This window comes from Mesoplodon mirus, assembly GCF_964341445.2.
Source record: "Mesoplodon mirus genome assembly, chromosome: 20".
Lineage (NCBI taxonomy): Eukaryota > Metazoa > Chordata > Mammalia > Artiodactyla > Ziphiidae > Mesoplodon > Mesoplodon mirus.
In genome coordinates, this window is record NC_138996.1 from 18936722 (window position 1) to 18958220 (window position 21499).

Consider the following 21499-nt stretch of genomic DNA (forward strand, 5'->3'; position numbering starts at 1 on the left):
CATTTAGTAAAGAATACACTGAAAACTGTAGAGCCATAGTCACACACTTAGAAAGTGGAAGAGCAGAGAACAGAATCCAGCCGTTTAGCCTCAAAGCTTATTTGCTCTTTCGACTATATCACATAGTTTTTTATGGTATCTACAAGGGATGGTACTAAATTCTACTTTATTTCTGATTTATCTCTATTAAAAAATAGTTTTTAAACACTTTACTTTTCTCCATTTCCAGAGTCTTATTCATTATTAACTATTTTATGGAAGCAAACATTTATACAGTAGAAATCCGACATTTAGAGAAACTCTTCAGTTAATCTTTCTGAATTTAAATCATGCTCCTCCAGTTGCCTTTCATCTAAATTTGTGATTTCTTACAGAAGAGCATACATGTCTAAATACTAATGCTTTAAAAATAAAAGAGCTAGAAAAAAAATCTCACCTTAAATCTACACTTTGTATCACAGCAAAAGGAATAATTTTTTTAGGCACTGGCTTCAATGTCCTGGATAATGTCTTCATCATTCTAACAATTTTGAGCTCCTTGTGAACCAATACCATTAAACACAGTTATCTCCCATGACACTTAGCACAGTGACCTATACATGGCATGTATTGAGTGCTGACTGAATGAACAAAAGGAGCAGAAAGAAACTACCATAACATTGAATATTTTATAATAAAAACAAAATTCCAACCAACCATTAGTTACTTTCAATATTTGGTGACATACAATTACAGCAATAGTATGCATAGTAAACGCATGCAAAGATACATATTATTTCTATTTAGGAATATATACAGTAATGCCAAACTCCAACCTATTCCTTGTTATAAGGAGGGCATAAATTTAGGACATTTATTTTGGAAGGGGATAAAGGCAGCCAGGAAAGGGACCTAAAAGAACTCTGGAGAGGGTTGAGTGTTGGAATTATCTGAGATGTATTCAAATACTTATTTTCATTCATTGTAAAAAGGTATCCTTATAAAAATTAATATTGCAAAACAAGAGACAACCACCATCTCAAATTTATATATCAAACAAGACCAGAATATTTGGATAATTGCTAACAAAATGTCTGATCATGATAGAACATGCTGTAAAGAGAGATTAAAGGACAAGACATCTAAGTTTGAAAATATAGGAATTACAGAAAGGAAGCAATCTGTTTTAAGGACCTGGTCGCTGCAATTCAAAATAAGAAACTATGGAATGCTATGCCTCATCACAATGGGCAGAAGACAGAAGAACAATAAATTATATCTATGTCCCTATGTTTCTAAAGTGGCCAGCATTAGAACATGCGTGTAATTGTATGAAAGAAGCATTTTAGAACAAAACATTACAAAAAATGTTCCTGCCTTTGCTTTTTAGGGAAAACAACAACAACTGGAAATTTCTAGAGTAGTCAAGCTCTGCTTTGATTTACATGTCAAATAAAAGCAAAATATAACCATGTAAATTACTTAAAACCTTATTGGTACTTCACTATTTTCAGATTCTACAGGTTATAAAAACAAACGTCTGTGGGAAATAAAAATTTTAACCACTGAGATATTACCTAATGGGATAATCATCAAGTCACAGTACAGAATTAAGAGACTATTTAAATTTACACTGTCACTGTACAAGCCCACGTACCACTTGGAAAAGGAATGCTGACGTCTAAACCCCCCACATATATCTAGGCAATTTCTCCACCCACTAGTTAGTGTATAAGGAACATTGCTTTTCTAAAAACACTACAAAATTGACACTTCCATGGGCTTTTAAAATGTACAAACCAGGAATCGTAGTAAAAACAGTGACAGGCAAGGATTCAGTTAAGCATTGATACGGTCATTTAAAAACCTGCTAAAAATGAATTTGATTCTGCACTGTGTTCTAAAATGCAAATACAAGAAATAAAACTTCATATACCTGACTAATTTATTATACATGTAAAGTACCTGTATCCTCTTGTTTATATACAATCTGACTTCCTAATTCTAGATAAACACATGCTAATGGCCTGGAAAAATACTAAGTATATAAGATTGACTTGTAATTCAGCAGCTAGATTTGCTTACACATCCTCTTGATATCAATAGCAAGAAAACAAAAGAGACTGTCATAACTAAAGGATCTTTTCCCAATCTCCATCAGCACCCACAATATCTACCACTTCACGGCTTTACTGCAACTGGTATATCTAATAAGAATTGCTCTGTGCCATAAACAAGGGTAATATCTAAATATGAACATTATTCAATTTTAAGCATGAAATTTTATTTGCATTTTGCATACTGATGAACAATTTTGAATGATTTTTTATGTTATATGCATAGCACCAAAACCTAATAAATGCTTCAGTCTAATTTTATTTTTCTATCTAATTTGAGGAAATTGATAATCTAAAAAAGTATAGGAGCACATTTTGGAAAATTATTACATTATTTATATGTTGTGAAACCTTCGGTATAATAGTAATATTTGAGACATGTTCTTAAAAATGTTCTACACATTAAAATATATAATTCTCCCTTGTGGTACAACTACTCAAAAATAAATTGATAAAATAATACTAGTAATAATATATAATAACAGAAAATATACAATTCCCCATTCATATACTTCTGAGTTAATTTTCTAACTGGCAAAGAGCACAGATGATTTTTTTCACTCGAAGGATAAAATTATGTTCATCTGGGAGCACATTCGTAGCCTAAGTTTCTGCTACATGCAAAATGCCAGGCTTGGTCCGGTATAAAAGAGAGCTAATAGCCAAGTAGAAGAAAAAGATACGTATGAATAACCACAATTCAAGAACTCTGCGGTAAATGCCATAGAGTAATACAGAAAAGGAGCCATAGGAATTTGAATGAGGAATATGTTAGTTTCAGCTACAGGAATAAAGGAAGTGTAACCTCCTTTGGGGAGGAGGAAAAATAAAGAAGTTCTACATATTTGTGTAGGGATTGAGGCAAGGAGAAGAGGTAATTTGTTAATTATCAGTGTTCACACTCCTTAATTATTTTGATTTACTGAGCTAGGAATGGGGCTGTCAAGGTGTAAGGGTAAGTAAGGATGGGAGAATGAGGCTGGGATGGAAACTGACTCCTGTTATAGTAATCTCACATAAGTTTTGGAATATTAAAATGGCTGTGGAAAACTGAAGTAGGCTGGGCTCTAAAAGAGCTCTGTCTAAAGATATAGCTGCATTTACAGATAAGAAGGGTTCTTTCTGCATAGTGATAAAAGTTGCCTTATCTACTAAAAGGATCCAAACAAAATCTGGAACTCAGAGTAACTCAAGGAAGTTAAAACTCCCAAAACAACTTCAAAATTGAAGGGAAAATGAGCAGTTACCATTTAAAAACATCTCCCAAAAGTCATTAATAGTACCAAGTAAATCTTTGTTAATTTATAGCTTTATATATACATAATTTAACCTACCATGAAAGTAGAAGTCTCTCTCCAAATTATCCAGAGAAACTAAACATTCATTAGGCCATGTGAAATAATATACAAGCCATCTTCAATAACAACATATATTTGGGAGGATTCAATTCAATGCCACTATTATATGTGCTTCATTAGAATAGGGAAAAAAGTGAAAGGAAAGCTGAATAATTTTAATCTATAAAATTATCACTCAGAGAAAAATGATTTTTTAAAAGCAAAACAGTTAATTATTTCTAAGGGGTACCATCCATCTTGATACTTTCCATAGTATATTTTCGATATAAATAATTCCAAAGGAATTAATTCTTTAAATATTAGGTACAAGAAATTCCTCAGTATCTGCAATGTAACTTTAAAAATGTTTTAGGTTTTAAAAATATAAAAGCCATCCTTTAACATTAAAAAATTAACCAACATTTTTAAAAAGACTTTATAGTACAAAGTGTTTTGTTTTTCCATATCTATAAGGCAAATCACTGCAAAACTTTGCGGTCAGATACCAAAGGCTATAAAGGATTACATTTTCTGTCTCTATTCAGCAAGAATATGAAGCAGATAATGAAGATACCACTGCATATTTTATATATTACCTTACATTTATGACAACTGTATATTAATACAGAATATTTTTCTCTGCTTTAATACTTTCTTTCAATATATAATGATGAAAACTTAGCCAATAAAAAAAAAAAAGCAGGGCCGTTACAATAGACCTAAAAAAATCATTAGCATTTTCTCAGCTTTAAATGGAAAAAGTGTTGGTTGTCTAGCAAACAAATTTTCCTCTGCCAAAAAGAAATAAAAAAGATATCCTAACCAAGATGGGTAATTAGGATATGAACAAATATTTCTAATTTCCATTATCATACACAGAAAATGATATATGTTGTTATAATTTTAATCGCCAAAAAAGCTGCAGTTCCATTTAACAAATAACTTTCAGCATCTAACATTTAAGAGAAAAGGCTTAAGATCCATGCTTCACCAGCTCTATGAACATGTCACAGCAGCATTTCATTTTACGTTAAAAGGTACCAGTAAAATACAGCCATATATATATATATGTATATATACGTGTGTGTATATATATGTGTATACACATATATATGCCAACTTTAAAAATTTTAACTGTAAAGCAAAAAGAAATCACTGAAGGGGAATATTATATTTTAAATGACTTACCTTTCGCCCATCACTTGCATGGCAATTCACATTTAGAGGAGTCAGTAAAGCCATTAGTTTTTCTTCATTACCACTCCTACAAAAGGGTAGTAAGTCAATTCCTATAAAATTATAGCACTTCTTATGAATGTTTATGGATATTTTTCACAAGAGAGTAGAAAATGATATGGGCTTGCTTTGATTTCTTTTATATGGTTCTGAATGAATCTCTTTTGCTTTATTCAATTCAATCAATATATTCCTAATAATTCCTGTTAATCATCATACAGTGGTATATCATAGATAAGGTAGCTTTCTACATTTTTGTTTTATTTATCTGCATAAAGTCACCTTCTTAATTACAAACAAACTTTACTCTGGTAAGTGATCTAAAACACTGGAGTTAAAAACACATATAAAATACTGTAAAAAGCTAATCAATTAAATTATAAATGAACAAGAACAAAAGAAAATGGGTGAGAATTTTAACATTTACTTCATGCCCCTCATTCAAGCTTGGCTAGAAAATTTTCCAGAGAAAAATAAAGATATAGGTATTTAAATACTCCAAGAATATCATTCGAAAAGCTCGGCAACTCGGGTTTGCAGTTACCTTAAGAAATGTTCCAAATAAAATTAACCTTACAATCATCACCATGTTGAAAGACAGTCTCATTTAATACGCTAATTGTGCAAAATATACAAAGATTTAGTATACGGTCTTATCCGCATTATCGTATAAAACCCAAGCAAGACAATAACATGTTATAATTGTTATAGTCCTCCACCTGCCCTCCTCCTTTTCTCCCTTAAATGCATTATACTCACTTAAAATGAATGGAATCACTTACCTAGCAGCTTCTAGGAGTTCGTCTTTCTTGTATTCACCTAGATGATTGCAAAATATCATGCTGTTAGCATTTGGCAGAAGACAGATTAAGAAATGCAGTAGGCAGCAAATAGAGAATTAAATAGAAAAGAACAGAAAAAGAGAGTCCACACCCCGCTGGGTGATGGAGCCGTGACGTTAGCCAGCTTGTGAAGGCAGCATCACCAGTGCCTTGGAGACGGGCAGCAAATTGACGCAGCTTCTTGTCCAATCCTCAGATGAAATAGCTTTCTTCAGACGACCAATGAATGCTAAATCTCGTGTCCAGAAACACATTCCCTCTGATAACAGCATGCCAGTTGAAGACAATGTCCCCTCCCCCCTTTTCTATTCAGGCTGTCACAGTATACTTGTGAAGCATAATACATTCTGAGACAAAAGCAAAATAATGTGGCTCTTTAAAGGTACAAATTACTAGTCTTCAAAAAACCTCAGTTTTATTTGTAATGACATGGAAAGTTTTGTCAAAAACAAAAAACAAAAAACCAACACATTAATTACCATTGCTGAGCTTTATAGCAGAAGAAAAAATATATCAGGATCATGAAGCCTTTGCCTCGATAGGGTAGGTCTGTAGACTAGAAATACGTGAACTACGTACCAAATGCTATGAACCCCTTGGAGGCAGTGCTCTAAAAACCAAAACAGTGAATACATCCTTAAATGACAATAATATTCTAACGTGCTGCAACCTACACTTTATACAAATTCAATACCAAAGTTTAACAACAATGAATCTTAAAAATATTTTTAAAAGGAGACTGGGGTCTCTGAGAATAAGCAGACATCCAACTATTAAGATGTGAATAAGTTTTCTCCATTCTATTTTTTAATATATCACAGACTGAAAATAGGTATATAATTTAGAATCTTCAATACAAATTTCTTAGGGCATTCAAGAACTAACAAACAAGTCTTTGCAAGCACAACTGAAGGCATTTTAGTAATATAGAGTTTGCTCACTGAATAAATAAAAGCAACAGCCAGGACCATGATTCAGGTATAATATGCTGACTCAGTTTGCTATATCATTAAAGAAATAATTATACAAAATGTCTAAGCAAGTAATTATGTGAAGGCAAATAATAAGTATACATATAAAAAATAAAATTTTAGATTAAAATGTTATAATTCTACTAAGAAATAAGCTTAAACTACTTTTAAAAATCTTATCACTTATAAATATGGATTTCTTTGCATTTTGTTTATTTTGCTACAGAATGCAGAATATTGTTGCAATTTTTTTTCTTTTTCTTTTTTTTTTTTTTTGCGGTACACGGGCCTCTCACTGTTGTGGCCTCTCCCGTTGTGGAGCACAGGCTCCGGACATACAGGCTCAGCGGCCATGGCTCACGGGCCCAGCCGCTCCGCGGCATGTGGGATCTTCCCGGACCGGGGCACGAACCCGTGTCCCCTGCATCGGCAGGTGGACTCTCAACCACTGCACCACCAGGGAATCCCTGATGCAAATATTTTAAGGACGTCTCAGGACCATCAAGCACATGTTTAAATTCTATAACCCTTCATTAGCAAATATTTTTTTAGTTTAAACTTTTGTCTCGATTCTTGGATTAAGATTTTATTAAAATCTAGAAGCTGTAAGCAGTTATTTTCAAATAAGGAAAAAGTTGTTAAATATCTATTCTCTCCTAAGGGAATTTTATATACCAATAAAGTCACGGGCTCAACAATATACATGGATAAGCTAGAATGCATGCTTCATGATAAGAGTCGGTCTTTCTAATTTCCCATGTATTGTATTCCAGATTCTTTAACTGATTGACAGTTTAAGATTTACATTATTCTAATCCCCCACAAATAAGGTTCTTGTCTTCCTAAAACCAAAGACCTACCTTTATTAAATATTTTAGGTGGCAATATGGAAGTGAATGAGTCAGTTTAAGAATCTCCTTCTGAGAAAACAGTATGACGCACACCCTCTAACGGCTTAAGAATCAAGAGCAAAATAAGTGAAATTATGGGATAATCTATAAAAGTCATTCATTTAGTCAGTCAGCAAACAATTATGTGAAAGGCCTATAGGCCAGATTCAAAACCAAAAAAAAGAAACTATCATCTCTAAACTCAAGGAATAATAGTCTATTAAACAAGACAATCAAGTAAACAAATGATGAAGTAGGAAATGAGTCTTATGCTATGAAGAGTTTAAAGGCTAGTCTAAGTAGGATTAATAGGAGGCAGGATAACTGTAGTTCAAGGAAGGTTTCCTGGAAGAAGGAAAACTTGTGCAGAGTTTTTAAAGGAAGAACAGGTAATCCTCTGGTGAAGAAGGGTGAGGGAGAAGGAAGCAACCAAAGTAAAAGAAATGAGAGGGGCAATGGCTGCTCAGTCAACCTGAAACAAAGCACATTTGCAGGGGAATGGGTAAGAATGAGGCAGAGAAGAAACAGAAAGGTCACATGAATGGCACTCTAAGAAGGTGGAACTTTATTTTGAAAACAATGAGGAAATACTGAAATATTTTAACAAGTAGAGTGCAAAGTATATTTAAAGATCTACAAGTTTTGTGATTATTTAAAATATTCCCATATTCTACTCCAGTGAACTTTCCTTGGGGAGGAAAGTGGTCCAAACGGGGTAAAGGGAGGTGAAGACAATAAATTCTGACACAGTCTATATTTTGGTGTAAGTATACATTTCCTGATATGCAGTAATCATACTGAAACTGAGATCTGAAAGCAGCTACTATTGAAATTGAAGTCATAGTGAAACATGACTTGAGTAAGCCAGGAAATAAAACTGCAAAGTATCTGGCATCTCCAAAGTTCAAATCAGTCTACTTACATAAGCTTCTCATCAAGTAGAGCTTATTGATATTTTCTCCAAAGGGCACTTTTTGGAAAAAAAAAAAAAAAAGGTTATTCCCTCACGGATAAACTGATAATAAACCAAAGCTTTCAAAAGGAAACATATAAGTGCACCCAACAGTGTCAGACTGAGGTATTACAAATGACTTTCTACTTTCACTGTTAGAGTTCCTAGTACTTTAATCAGCTTTTCTGCAATACATTCCAACATCCACTATCTGGTGCCCGAGGACCACAATCCATAAACAGTCAAAGCTATTTTTCAAATGCTACATCACAGAAATAGGTAGCATAATGAACTTAGAGTCCCTCACACACTCTGACAACAGATCTGAGCTGTTTACTTAACAGTGAAACCCCTAGTTCTATTTCATTTTAGCTGCGAATCTGAAAATATTCTGGCTGAGACTCTAGTGCTCTGTGGAGCATTTATATTCTTTAATAACATCCAGATAAAGGCTAGCAATAGATCAGCCAGAAAGGAAACTAGGCAATTATAGTCAAGATAATAGCAGCCAGAAATGGAGAAAACAGATGGCTTAAAGTATTTTTCTTTGATTAGAATAAAATAAGTGGGGCTAAAAAAACAATAAGCAAGCCACAAAGTTTACTTTCTAAAATCTGGAATGTTTTTATTAGTAAACTAAGTATTGATGGGATGCATGTAGAGATAAATACACATACACACACATACACACACACAGTCGGGGGGGGGGCAGAGATATGAGCTAATGTGTTAAAAAGTATCAATATGTTATCAGAAAGAAGGTTAAAAATGAAAGTTAAAAAATAAAGGTTAAAAATAAAACTCCCCTTTGTATTTCTCTGAGATAGTTAGAAACAACTTCTCTTTCACTTACTGTGAAGGCAAAATTACTTTTTGAATAAAAATGAAGAAAACCTGAATCAATAAATAGACGTCATAATTATTGGCTTATCTCAATTTCAACATCTTAAGGGGCTTTCGTTCTTTTCTTCAGCAACTGACAGGATCAAAGCAGACTAAGTTTTCTAAAAATGAGTCATTTGGTTTTGTTGAGATGGAACAACATGGAAAAATTATGAACACAGAATCATAAATTCTTGAAGCAATAAAGGACTAAAAAAGAAATTTGACCTTTCTTTTCTCTACTTTGAAACCATGCATAATACATGCCTATCAGTAACACCTCTTGTTATATGCAGTGGGGGGGGGGGTGTAACTTGAAAGTTACCTTTCTCCTGTCACCTCATCCCCAATTTCAGAATAGCTTTCCTAAGGGATCATCAACATATTATTTACAGTTAATGAAACTGACACCAAGACAATTAAATGAATTGCCTAAGGTTTCACTGAGTATTATTCACTACCTGTCAAGCCCTGAAAAAAGGCTAACGTGAGCAGAAACTAACCAAATCTGCATTTTGGAAGAAGCGATGTAAACAAAAGAGTAACACAACAATAATAGTAATAAAACAATTTTAGAAACAATGACAACAACTGGCTTTAAACAGGTTGAACATATTTATATAACATAAGCCAAATATTTCCATCAAAACTACTTTAAAGCAGGGAACTTTCACATGAGCTTGTAAACATGGGCCAAAAAAAAAAAAAGTAAGCATATAAGTTTTATCTTCTAGTTTGTTTTAACATTTTGGACCAAGGGAATAGGTAGGAATGAAGACAATGTATTCCAGGTCTATTAAAATGACCAATACATTTTGCATTTCCCACAGCATGTGTTAATTCCTCATGCTTTAGGTATCTCAAGGTAAGAGCTAGAAAAGACTTCAATCAAGAATCTCAATTATCAAGTTTAGGGACCCTTTTGTTGATGAGGGCTAAGTAGTACCATGAATTGCTAATTCTCATATAGATACTTTCTCATCAAGCTGCCAACAAATACAAGAGATGAACTGATTCTTGTAACTAAACTGACAGCCAATATGGGGAATAAAATATCAATTTAGGTGACATAATCCATTGTGTTTTCACTAATAGATTTGACATTTTAGAAACAGCTACGTAGTTGTGGAAGGAATTTCACTGAAGCACCAGGAAATAATCTGATCTCAAGATGTTAAGCTAGGTCTTCCACCAAAAGCAATTTTCAGACAGGCTGGTATCTACTATATGTACCCATGGCCCCAGGAATGATCTGCATCCTCTCTCTGAAATTATTTTTTGAATTATTTGAATTATTTATTTCAATTGTCAATTGAATTATTATTTCGCTCTCTGAAATCTTTCATAAATATTTTCAGGACAATGTTGGGAAAAAATTACAAAGTATTAAGAGTCCTCAATGCTTTCTTCCAACTTCTGAATCCTATCAATCTTCCCACTCATTCTGATTCTGGCTTCAAAGTCCACAGCATTAGAGAAGTCTAGAATCACGATCAAACTAAATGCTCCACATCGATTCTAAACAATTGGGGGCTTTAAAATTTTAGGCTTGAGTAGAGTATTTTCCTGGTGGAGATCCTTCCTATCTTCTGTTCCCTGCAAATCTGACCTTTCTAATTCGCTAACATTAAACCTGTGCTGCAGTACTAACGTAAACTCCAAGCTGGCTGTCCAGTACAGTGCAGCTTGAGAAGAATTTTCCAATTCTTTAGAAAAATGGAGGTGTCCCACACATCCTGCCCTGCAGGGCAGCTGAAAATCAATTTTCAAAGATAAAAGGCCCCCAAATACAACTATATTATCTTATAATATTTAAACGATAAAAATTACAATGTATTACATGTTAACAAAAAGACCTAAACCAAGGTCCTAACACATTAAAAAACACAAAATTACACTCAGACATAACAAAGGCTCTGCAAAAAAACTATATAATACAGTCAATAAATAATATGATTGTTACCAACCAGTTTCTTTGTATGCAGTAATATGTCTTCACTTAGCCCCAGTGACATCTTAGATAGGCATCCCATTTACAGACACTTAAGTGGGGTTTCAAATAATTTATACCTGCTTGTGACATTCTGTCAATTGTATTTGGAATGTAACTCAAGACCTTTCACGGATTTGTTTGTTAAAAACAGAAGTATTAAAGACATAACTACAAACACACACTGGCCAAAAAAATGTTGTATTATAATATATATGCATTCTCTAAAGTTCGGTATTAAAAACCAGGAGAGGTATTTCTAATGCACATTGTTAACCAATGAGACATTCCGCAAAGTGTGCCTGTACTTTAAAAGACCTTTTGATATGTCACAAAGAAAATAAGAAGGGAGGGAGGGAGGGAGGGAAGGTAGGAAGGAAGGAAGGAAGGAAGGAGATCTCATTCTAAGCATGTCAGATTGTGATTCCATGTATGGTGTGGTGTCTGGTGCTTGGAATGCCCACCACTGCTTAAGCCATCAACTATCTGCGTAAATGGCTGGTCAGGGCTGAGAGAACTGGGATACTGATTCTTTACTATCACAATGTTTGCTGTCCAAAAATGGTCTGGAAAAGTAAAATCGTATTTGATCCAAAACAGGCCAATAGTTTTACATTCTTTGTTCTATATCAGGGATCCTTCTTCTATAGCAATCAACCCACAATTTCTTATGTGCCAATTCAAAATCCCCAAAGCTCTAAAAATTCATTTGGCAGCAAAACTTGACTCACCTGGTATACATAGCTATCATATACATTAATGTTTGATTATAGGGTTAAGCCCAGACTCCTCTGGGATATTTTATGATATAGTACATGTGCTATGTCTTTTAATATTTCATTTGCTCACTGAAGTACAATTTACATACATTAAAATTCAGCCTTTTCAAATGTACAGTTCTATGAATTTTGACAAATTTATACAGCTGTGTAGCCACTATCTCAAAATTTGAACATCTCCATCACCCAAAATGTTCCCTCAGGTCCCTCTGTAATCAATCTATCCCAACCCAATAGCAACCGCTAATCTAATTTCTTTCTCTGTAGTTTTACTTTTTATAGAATGTCATATAAATGGAATCACAGGATACGTAGACTTTTAAGTATGGCTTCTTTTTCTTAGTATAAATGCTTTTGAGATTCATTCATGTTTTGGACTACCAATATTTGTTCTTTTTGATTATCAAGCAGTATTCCATTATATGAATGCACCTAAATTTGCTTATCCATTCACCAGTTGATAAACATGTGGGCTGTTTCCAGCTTTTGGTGATTATGAATAAAGCTACTGTAAAAATTCAGACAGCGGAGCTTCCCTGGTGGCGCAGTGGTTGGGAGTCTGCCTGCCAATGCAGGAGACACGGGTTCGTGCCCCGGTCCGGGAGGATCCCACATGCCGCGGAGCGGCTGGGCCCGTGAGCCATGGCCACTGAGCCTGCCCATCTAGAGCCTGTGCTCTGCAACAGGAGAGGCCACAGCAGTGAGAGGCCCGAGGAACGCAAAAAAAAAAAAAAAAAAAAAAAATTCAGACAGGATTTTGTATGGACCTATGTCTTCATTTAGTTTCGGCAAATACTTAGGTGTGTGGGTGCTGGGATGTACAGTAAATGTATGTTTAACTTTATAAGAAACTGACAAATCACATCTTTTTTAAAATTTGAAAAATTCTTTATTCTGGAATATAATCACGCCACCTACAGAAAGGAAAAAGAACAAAAGAGAAAAAGTTGACTAATGAGAAATATGACAGTACTGTACTGCTAGAAATCTCAACCTCACAGCTAGAAATCCCAATCTTGCCTCTTTTTGAGGGCAATTCACCTAAAAACTGAACTAATTTGCACAGCTTTTAGTTCTTCATTTCTCACTTGTTCTGTCTTTTGTACTTTTTTTGAAATAGGGAGAATATACAAATTTAATCTCTTCATTCAAGGAACTGTTTTGTATGTAGTACCTGCGATCTCAGAGCTACGAGAATACATGAACAAAGCATACTTTGATTTATAGGAACCATACTGTTATCTGTGAAAAGGAAATTACTTTCCTGCAGTCCTTGCTCTTATCAGGATGGTCAGCCCCTCAATGCATCAGCCTACTGAGGGCTAGGAGTTTGGTGAGACACCTATTTGGGATAGTCAGACCTCTGCCTTCTTACACCAAATATAAGGAATTAAGGAAACTAAGGCTAATGCAGAAGTACAAGTGACTACTTTTTGAATGATGTAAGAATTGTCTTGTCTTCACTGTAATTATTGTATATGATTGCATTTTATTCTTGGTATATTTTGTCCTGTTTACAAAGTCTCTGAAAGATGTAGCAACTTTGCAATTTTGGTCTTTTCAGGAAGCACCAATTATGATTTACTTCTTTAAGCTGCAAATGCTTATTTTTTTCTTATATTTCCCCCCAAAGTATCACTAAATCTCTTATTCAGGGTTAGAGTTAATTAAACTTAGTGAAGTCTGAGTAATGGTATTTTATCCTGGGCATAATCTTTCTCACTCAAACTCTCTCTCTCTTTTAATGCCACTCATTTATTAGTTCTCCTTTGAAAGACATCATTTATTTATTCACTTAACAAATATATATTCACTATGTATAATATGCCAGGTATAACACAGCTACCACTACCGTATCATGTACTGAATCTTGAATTAGTAGGACAAAAGTGATGGAATCAGAGCTAGAACACGAGGAATGGTATCAAATCCATAGAATATATTATTCATTTAGCACGTTGCAGTGCACAGCTGTCACTGACGGAAGTATATCACACGTGTAAACATTATCTGCCAGGTATGTTAAGGAAAAGATGTTGAGGACCACTTTCAGAAGATGACAGAGCTAAGCACTATGTTCTTAAAGCTTTGAGATATTTACCATTGACAGTGAGAGAGAGATTGAGGCATTGAGTGTGTGTATGTCTGTGTTAATAAAAGATTTAGATCAGGTAAATGATAGTTCCTAACTTTGGGGGGGATCATGAAGCACTTTAAGGAGCTAATGAAAGCAGCTTTAGACCCTCTCCGTAGGGAGAAAATTCTTTGCACAGATGAAGATAAACTCAAATTTTTGCCTACAGTTTTAGAGTTTTTACAGAATCTATGGAGTCTATGAAGGAGTCTATGAAGTTATTACAGGTTAAGAACTGCTGTTAAAAAAAAAAGTACCTTTGACTTACACTCATTGATTCTAAATATAATCTTAAGGCAAGCTTGGCAAGATAAACTAGTTTGATATCCTTATTTTATACATGACTCAGTTAAGACCCAAAATTAGTAAATATCTTGCCTAAAATTTTAAAACTATACAGTGGCAAAGCTAGGACTAGAATCCATGTCCTTTGCCAGTTTTTTTTTTTTTCCGGGACGCGGGTTTCTCACTGTTGTGGCGTCTCCCGTCGCGGAGCACAGGCTCCGGACGCGCAGGCTCAGTGGCCATGGCTCACGGGCCCAGCCGCTCCGCGGCATGTGGGATCTTCCCGGACCGGGGCACGAACCCGTGTCCCCTGCATCGGCAGGCGGACTCTCAACCACTGCGCCACCAGGGAAGCCCCTTTGCCAGTACTTTTAATTGGAGTACTATGGGGTGATTTCCTGAAGTTGTCATATATAAGCTTGGCCATACATTTTGGGGCAGGATTTTAACATGTGGAAATGGACTGAAATTTGGATAATTATCAATCTGAGCAAAGAAGTGCAGGAGAATGGAACGTGTATTGGGGAAAGGTGACTGATGTCAAATTTAGGGTATATGTTGGGAAGGTGAAGTGGAATGGGGGGCATTGAATAATAATTTAAAAAGTAAATTTATATTTTAAAGGATCTTGAATGTTAGGTTGTAGAGTTTAACATGATTTTGTAAGGCACAGGAACTCTTCGTTTACTTTTCTTTCTTTTTGAGCAGGGGAGTAAACTAAGTAAAGCTGAACTTAACCTGGTAGCTCAATGAACTAAGACCTGGAGACACTGGGGATTAATTACAGGGCTATTGTAGCAAGATGGTGAGAAGAAAAGTAGTAAATGGTGGCAGTAAGAATGGAAAGAATGTCAAGTAGAGAGAAGGCATTGAATGGATCACAATGCAGCAGAGCTTATATTTGATGTGTTAGTTTTATGTGTCACCTGGGATATCACGCTATAAATGGTAAAATTTAAAATATTTACATCTCAATCTTAAATTAATACTACACCCAATAATCTTTCTAAACATGACCACAGTAGCAACACTTTGCTAATTCAGCTTCTACTTAATGGCTATATTACCACAGACTCAGACTTCATATACTGAGAAATGCCCATTAAATTAGAATAATCTATTTAAATAATATAGCTAATTTATTTAATTATTAATTTAGATGTTGAAACTAGTCTTTGATTCTTGCACAGCCAATTTCAAGACAGACACTGAGAGTTCATAGTTCACCTAGGAGGCGTTTCAGACATATTAAAGAAAATGCTCTCCAAGAGAAGTAGTTTTAGAAAAAATAAAAGACTATAAGAGAGGTACTGAGGTATAATGTCTGGAAGGCCAGTTTGCTCCTTTCCTGAGCATAATATTAGCTTAAAAAAAATCCAATACAGATGAGCATTCACTTAATTTACTTAACTACTTTCTTATTATAAAGTTAATATAATGGGCTAGTGTACTAACATGATAACTACTGATTTTGACTTTCTTCTTAGACTTTTATCTACTTTTCTTATTTTGTTCAACTGAGGAGATGTATGAGGAAGTTTATTATTTCAGAAAAATATGGAGGAAAGATTTTAAAGTTGAGGAAATGAAGAGGACATATTTGCAATTTTTTGGGAAAAATTAGTCCGTAGTATTTTGCTTTGGGAAATTGTTTCAAGTCTGTCTTAATGTAAATCATGAAAAACATCTTTATTTGAAGTAGCAAACCGGAGAAACAGAAGTAGATGTTCATTTCAGATAATCTTAAAATTACATATCTTACTGGGATATATTTTCCTATGTATAGAAGCAGGAAGCCACATGTCAAGTGTACATTTTAATTTTCTTATCTGGAATATATTTAACCCCATCCCTTAGTATCAGTTTTATTGTCTAGTTCCATTTTATTTTAAATACCTAGCAAAACAGGGCAGCAACAATTCTATCAGAAACATGTATAAGATAATTGTATATCAATAATGAAATCTGTGTCAACATTCCATGTCTTTTGTGTGTGCTAATATGAATTTCTTAGCAGAAATTAGATTTATATCAATGCTTGATATTATCTTTTCAGTAGATGGTTATTCAGAACTTCCTTGTTCCTCTTATATTTCAGAAAGCTGCTTGGATTAACCTGTGATATATATCACTTCATGCATACAACCCTACCACGTTGTTCAAAACATTAATCTGTTTTCCATGGCTAGGTTTTAGTTTTGTACTATCCATAACTTTATTGTAGAAATTGCCTATGAGAAACATTTACTACCATTTCTAAACAAGATGACCAAAGACAGAGATTGCAGGTACTACATATAAAAGTTTCTTGAATGGAGAGATGAAATCTGTATACTAATTTTAATAACAAACAACAAAAATGAATTTTTTGAAATAATTTTAATATAAATACTTCACATCAAATATTAAGAAACATTTCTGATGAAAAAAAGTGGTTTTGAATATTTTGGTACTTTTACTCTTTGATGGGCCTATTTTTGCTCCCATAAACTTATCAACTACCTTCATATAAAAATTATCACTTAGCCTTATTTAAAAGCTGCAACCATAAAAATTAATTCTCTTGGAAAAGTCAAGGGCTAAATCACTCTAGATAGCCAAGTTTTCAACATACTGCTAATTTAGCATTTTAATTCTCCTGCTCTTGAGGGAATTTCTTTCTGAAATACATTAAACACTTCTATGCATTCAAAAATGGATTATTCAAAATATAATTTAACATTTCTTGACAAATCAGGGGCAATTATTTTGAACCTAGACCAGATTGTACAATAATACAGCAAAGCTCTCTGGGCCTATTGAGATGTGCCGATCCAAAATGGCTCTGGAATGCTATGCATTTTATTATTTTTTTCATGTGTAATTTATTTTTCTCTTTTCCATTGTGCTAATGAATAATCTCTTTATGTATTTCCTTTTAGTTTAGAGTATCTAAAAATGCTGTCTAGTAGAAACATAATTCAAAGCACATATGTAATTAAAAATCTTCTATTAGCTATGTTAAAAAAAAGGTAAGTGGAGGACATTAATTTTAATAAGATATTTTATTTCATCCAATATATCTAAAATATTATCATTTCAACATGTGGCACTAGGCCTGTTTCACATGTCCAACAGCCATCTGTGGCCAGTAGCTACTGTACTGGACAGTGCGCATCTAAAACTATCATGAGCTGGAAGATTACAAAACCTGGTAAACGCTGCCACTATGGAGGAGCAAATTCCCTCTGAGTGATGTAAGGACTCTCCTGGGAATAAGGAACTCCCGATTCAGAGCATGACTTCTGGACATTTATTTGGTAGGGTGGAGTGATGCATGGGAGAGAGAAGGAAAGGGAAGTGGAAGAAGAAATAAGAGAGAAGGAGAGCAGTAAAAACAGAGGTATAAATGAGGTTGGGAGGGGGAAAGAATCCAATAATGAAGCAGGTGAGAAGACTAGAAACTCAGAGGTGAGTAATACCGAAGAAGTACTGAGCATTAATGACCAGAATAATGCAAAAATGAGGCTTTTCTTAGTAGGTAATCTAGGTCTTTCAAAGATGTATGCAATAATGATGAGAATGCATAGGTATGAAGGACTGAAGAAGCCTTGCAACATACTACAGTATCCAGAGAAAGGGACCAGTATGGTTAATGATGATTCATGGGTATAGCACAGCTTTTTATAAGGCTACCTCATTCAAATGCAAATGCCAAGAAGTGACGAAGAATATGCTTAGATAGTATATCAAATACACCACTAATCACTTTTACTGAATCTTGTAGAGATGAACAACTGTATCAAAAGAAATATAGACCATTTCTAGTGACTCTGAAAGTCCTGGGCAAAAGACCAAAGGACTTGGTAAATTCATCATTTCTTCCTGCTAACTTAAGAGAAACGGAAATTTGGAAAAAAAAAAAAAAAAAGAGAGAGCTGGCTATCTAGATAACATGGAGGAAGAAAATCTGGTCTTGAGGAACCTGACCATCTTAAGATACAGAATGATGGCAATTGATGGCAAGCATTACAAGAAGAACATAAAGAATTAGGATAAATACAGTGTCCTGCTACTAGAGTAAAAACAAAACAAAAAGTCAACTGTTCAAATATGTAAGTCAAGAAAGACCAAAAACTGGCTTAAGATTAGCCCAGATTCAACTACTCTGTAGCTGGTTTGACAGGAAGCTCAATGAATCAATGTGACAAATACAAAAAAACACATGGAAACTTATGTCGTATCAGCAGAACTTATAAAAAAAAAAAGGGCGGGCTTCCCTGGTGGCACAGTGTTTAAGAATCCGCCTGCCAATGCAGGAGGCGTGGGTTCAAGCCCTGGTCCGGGAAGATCCCACATGCCGCAGAGCAACTAGACCTGTGCGCCACAACTACTGAGACTACGCTCTAGAGCCCAAGAGCCACAACTACTGAGCCCATGCGCCACAACTACTGAAGCCCGCGCACCTAGAGCCTGTGCTCTGCAACAAAAGAAGCCACCGCAATGAGAAGCCTGCGCACCACAACAAAGAGTAGCCCCCGCTCGCCGCAACTAGAGAAAGCCTGTGCACAGCAATGAAGATCCAATGCAGCAAAAAATAAATTAATTAAATAAATATTTTTTTTTAAATGGGGTGAGGGGGCTATTTGGCTTACAGTATAAAAGACTAAGGTGGTAGAGGTGATGGTTACAGTTATACAAAGGGTCCCGTCTACTCTTGTCTATATTTCAGAGGAGGCTCTCCAAAAGAAAAATGCTTAGCCATATACAATGTAGTTCCAAAAAGAAGTTACTGTATTTGGCTTAATTAATGGGAGAAATATTTCTAACCATTTGTTATTCAACAATGGACTAATTATGGCTGAAAGTTCATAGGGAAAAGTGTATTAATGGCATGTTGGAATTAAAAAAAAAAAGACTGAACAGACTTAAAAGGAGAAGGTAAAATGCTCTAATTGAGTCTGGATGGTATATTACTGCTGTCTTTAATCTTTTTTCTTCCTCTAACTTCATGACTTTCATCACAAAGATCGGGGTGGTTTGTGCATATGTCCATTGGGGGCACGTGACATGGGCCTGGCTTGGGAATCACTGGTAAGTCATATCAAGGAGCATTACCATTTGTGCCAGATATTTTGAATAAATCCTGGGTCAGCTACTATCTAGCCTTGTGAGTTTGACCAAATCATTTAATCTTCCTCTGAGCTTCTTGTTTCTCACTGTAAAATGAGAAAGATAAAGCTTATCTTATGGGTTGCTCTGAGGATCAGGGATAATATAAATAAAACACACAACAATGCTTTCCTTACAGTAAACCTCCAAGACAAGATAATGATGATGACGATGATGGTAAGAATAATGCTTTTCAAATTTTAAAGCAATTGCTTTACTAACAATTGTTTATTATTTCTCCCTGAAATCATCAGGGAGATAGGACCTCTTTTTCATTAGCATCAGTGAAAGAATTTTGATTGAAAACAACATTTAAGGGATCTGAGAGAACAGATTTCTCCATACCCCACTAACTTTCTCTATAATGAAATGGCTTTAATATAATGAAAAGGGGGGGAGCATTTTATCTCACTGTCCTAAACAGTTTGCTGGGTCCTTAGAAAGTTGTAATCACAACATGAGCAGAAAGCTATAAAAACTGATGTACATTAATCAAGTAGTGGAAAAAATAGAAGGTTTTAAATAACTTCCAAGAAAAAGTGAAAGCTATTCAGAGAAAGATAGTCAGAAAAACAAAGGAGTGAACTCTCCCTTCTCCTCCATATCCCAAAGAGATAGAATCATACTGAGATTGATAGAACCTCACAAAGAGTAAATCTCATTTCCTCATTAGAGAGAAAACTTCATTCCAAAAGAAAGATGTATATTTCAGTAGTAAGCTCCTATCATACAGATATTTGATGTTCTGTAATAAATTAATTGGTAACTTACTGACTTCTAGAAGCAGGCTTCAAGTATATCCATGTGTCAATAATGATAAGCCATATTGAAAAATATGAATTTGTTACTGTATTTCATACATGTTTTGTTTTTTGTTAATTTTTAACTTTAGATTTACTTTATATTATATATAATGATTTCATAAAATACATATCACTTTTGGCATATTTTTAACTATCTACCACAAAAATGTACCAACTCTGCAATGTAGCAATCCTTATGTGACTGAAACGTGACTGAAGGTTAATATGCACATAGTCAGTATTTTAAAGCATAAGGTTTGAGGTAAATTAAAGAAAAAATCAATCTAACATTAGTACTATGTTAAATATTGAGGATGTACAAGTCAGCCCTGCTGATAATGACTGTTCCCAACAGGACATGGACAAGGCCACATAAAATAATGTTTCTCTACAAGGCCGTACCACTGCTATAAAAATGATGGACAATCCTTTCTTCTGAGTTATTGCTGGTTTCTTTTATTTTCTTTTATAAATTTATTTATTTATTTATTATCTTTGGCTGAGTTGGGTCTTCGTTGCAGTGCGCAGGCTCTCTCCAGTTACGGTGAGCAGTGGCCACTCCTCACCACAGTTCGTAGGCTTCTCACTGCGTTAGCTTCTCTTGCTGCGAAGCATGGGCTCCAGGCACGCAGGCTTCAGCAGTTGTGGCACGCAGGCTCAGCAGTTGTGGCTCACGGGCTCTAGGGCACAGGCTCAGTAGTTGTGGCGCATGGGACCAGCTGCTCTGCGGCATGTGGGATCTTCCCACACCAGGGCTCGAACCTGTGTCCCCTGCATTTGCAGGCAGATTCTTAACCACTGCGCCACCAGGGAATCCCTACTGCTGGTTTCTTAATAATGACATCACCAACCTGAGCTCAGGATCAGTGCAGCTAGTTATTGATTACCCATGCCCGTGTGTGTGTGTGTGTGTGTGCGCGCACACGCGCGTGTGTGTAGGCATATATGCCCCCAGTGTATCAGCTAAACACTAAATAAAGCACAGAAATCTATGATTTGTGGACTGGAGATATATATTTCCTTTTTCTTGCTTCTTTAGCAGCAAGATATTAATTAGTATCTTAGAAAAATTAAAGAAAGGGCACATTTGAAACTCAAATCAGCAACTACCTATTACCATCTTCAGGAGAAGGTTCCAAGGTTATACATGC

At 35.0% G+C, this 21499-nt stretch overlaps 1 protein-coding gene across 1 annotated transcript in view; it reads right to left on the reverse strand.

Annotated features, from left to right (window-relative positions):
* TNKS (tankyrase) overlaps positions 1-21499 on the reverse strand; it is a 181081-nt gene that overhangs the window by 89403 nt on the left and 70179 nt on the right. The window contains exons 4-5 of the mRNA XM_082608825.1: positions 5452-5488; positions 4622-4697 (exon numbers count right to left, since the gene is read on the reverse strand). Of these exons, the coding sequence (XP_082464951.1) occupies positions 4622-4697; positions 5452-5488 (113 nt within the window). The remainder of the gene's footprint in view (positions 1-4621; positions 4698-5451; positions 5489-21499) is intronic.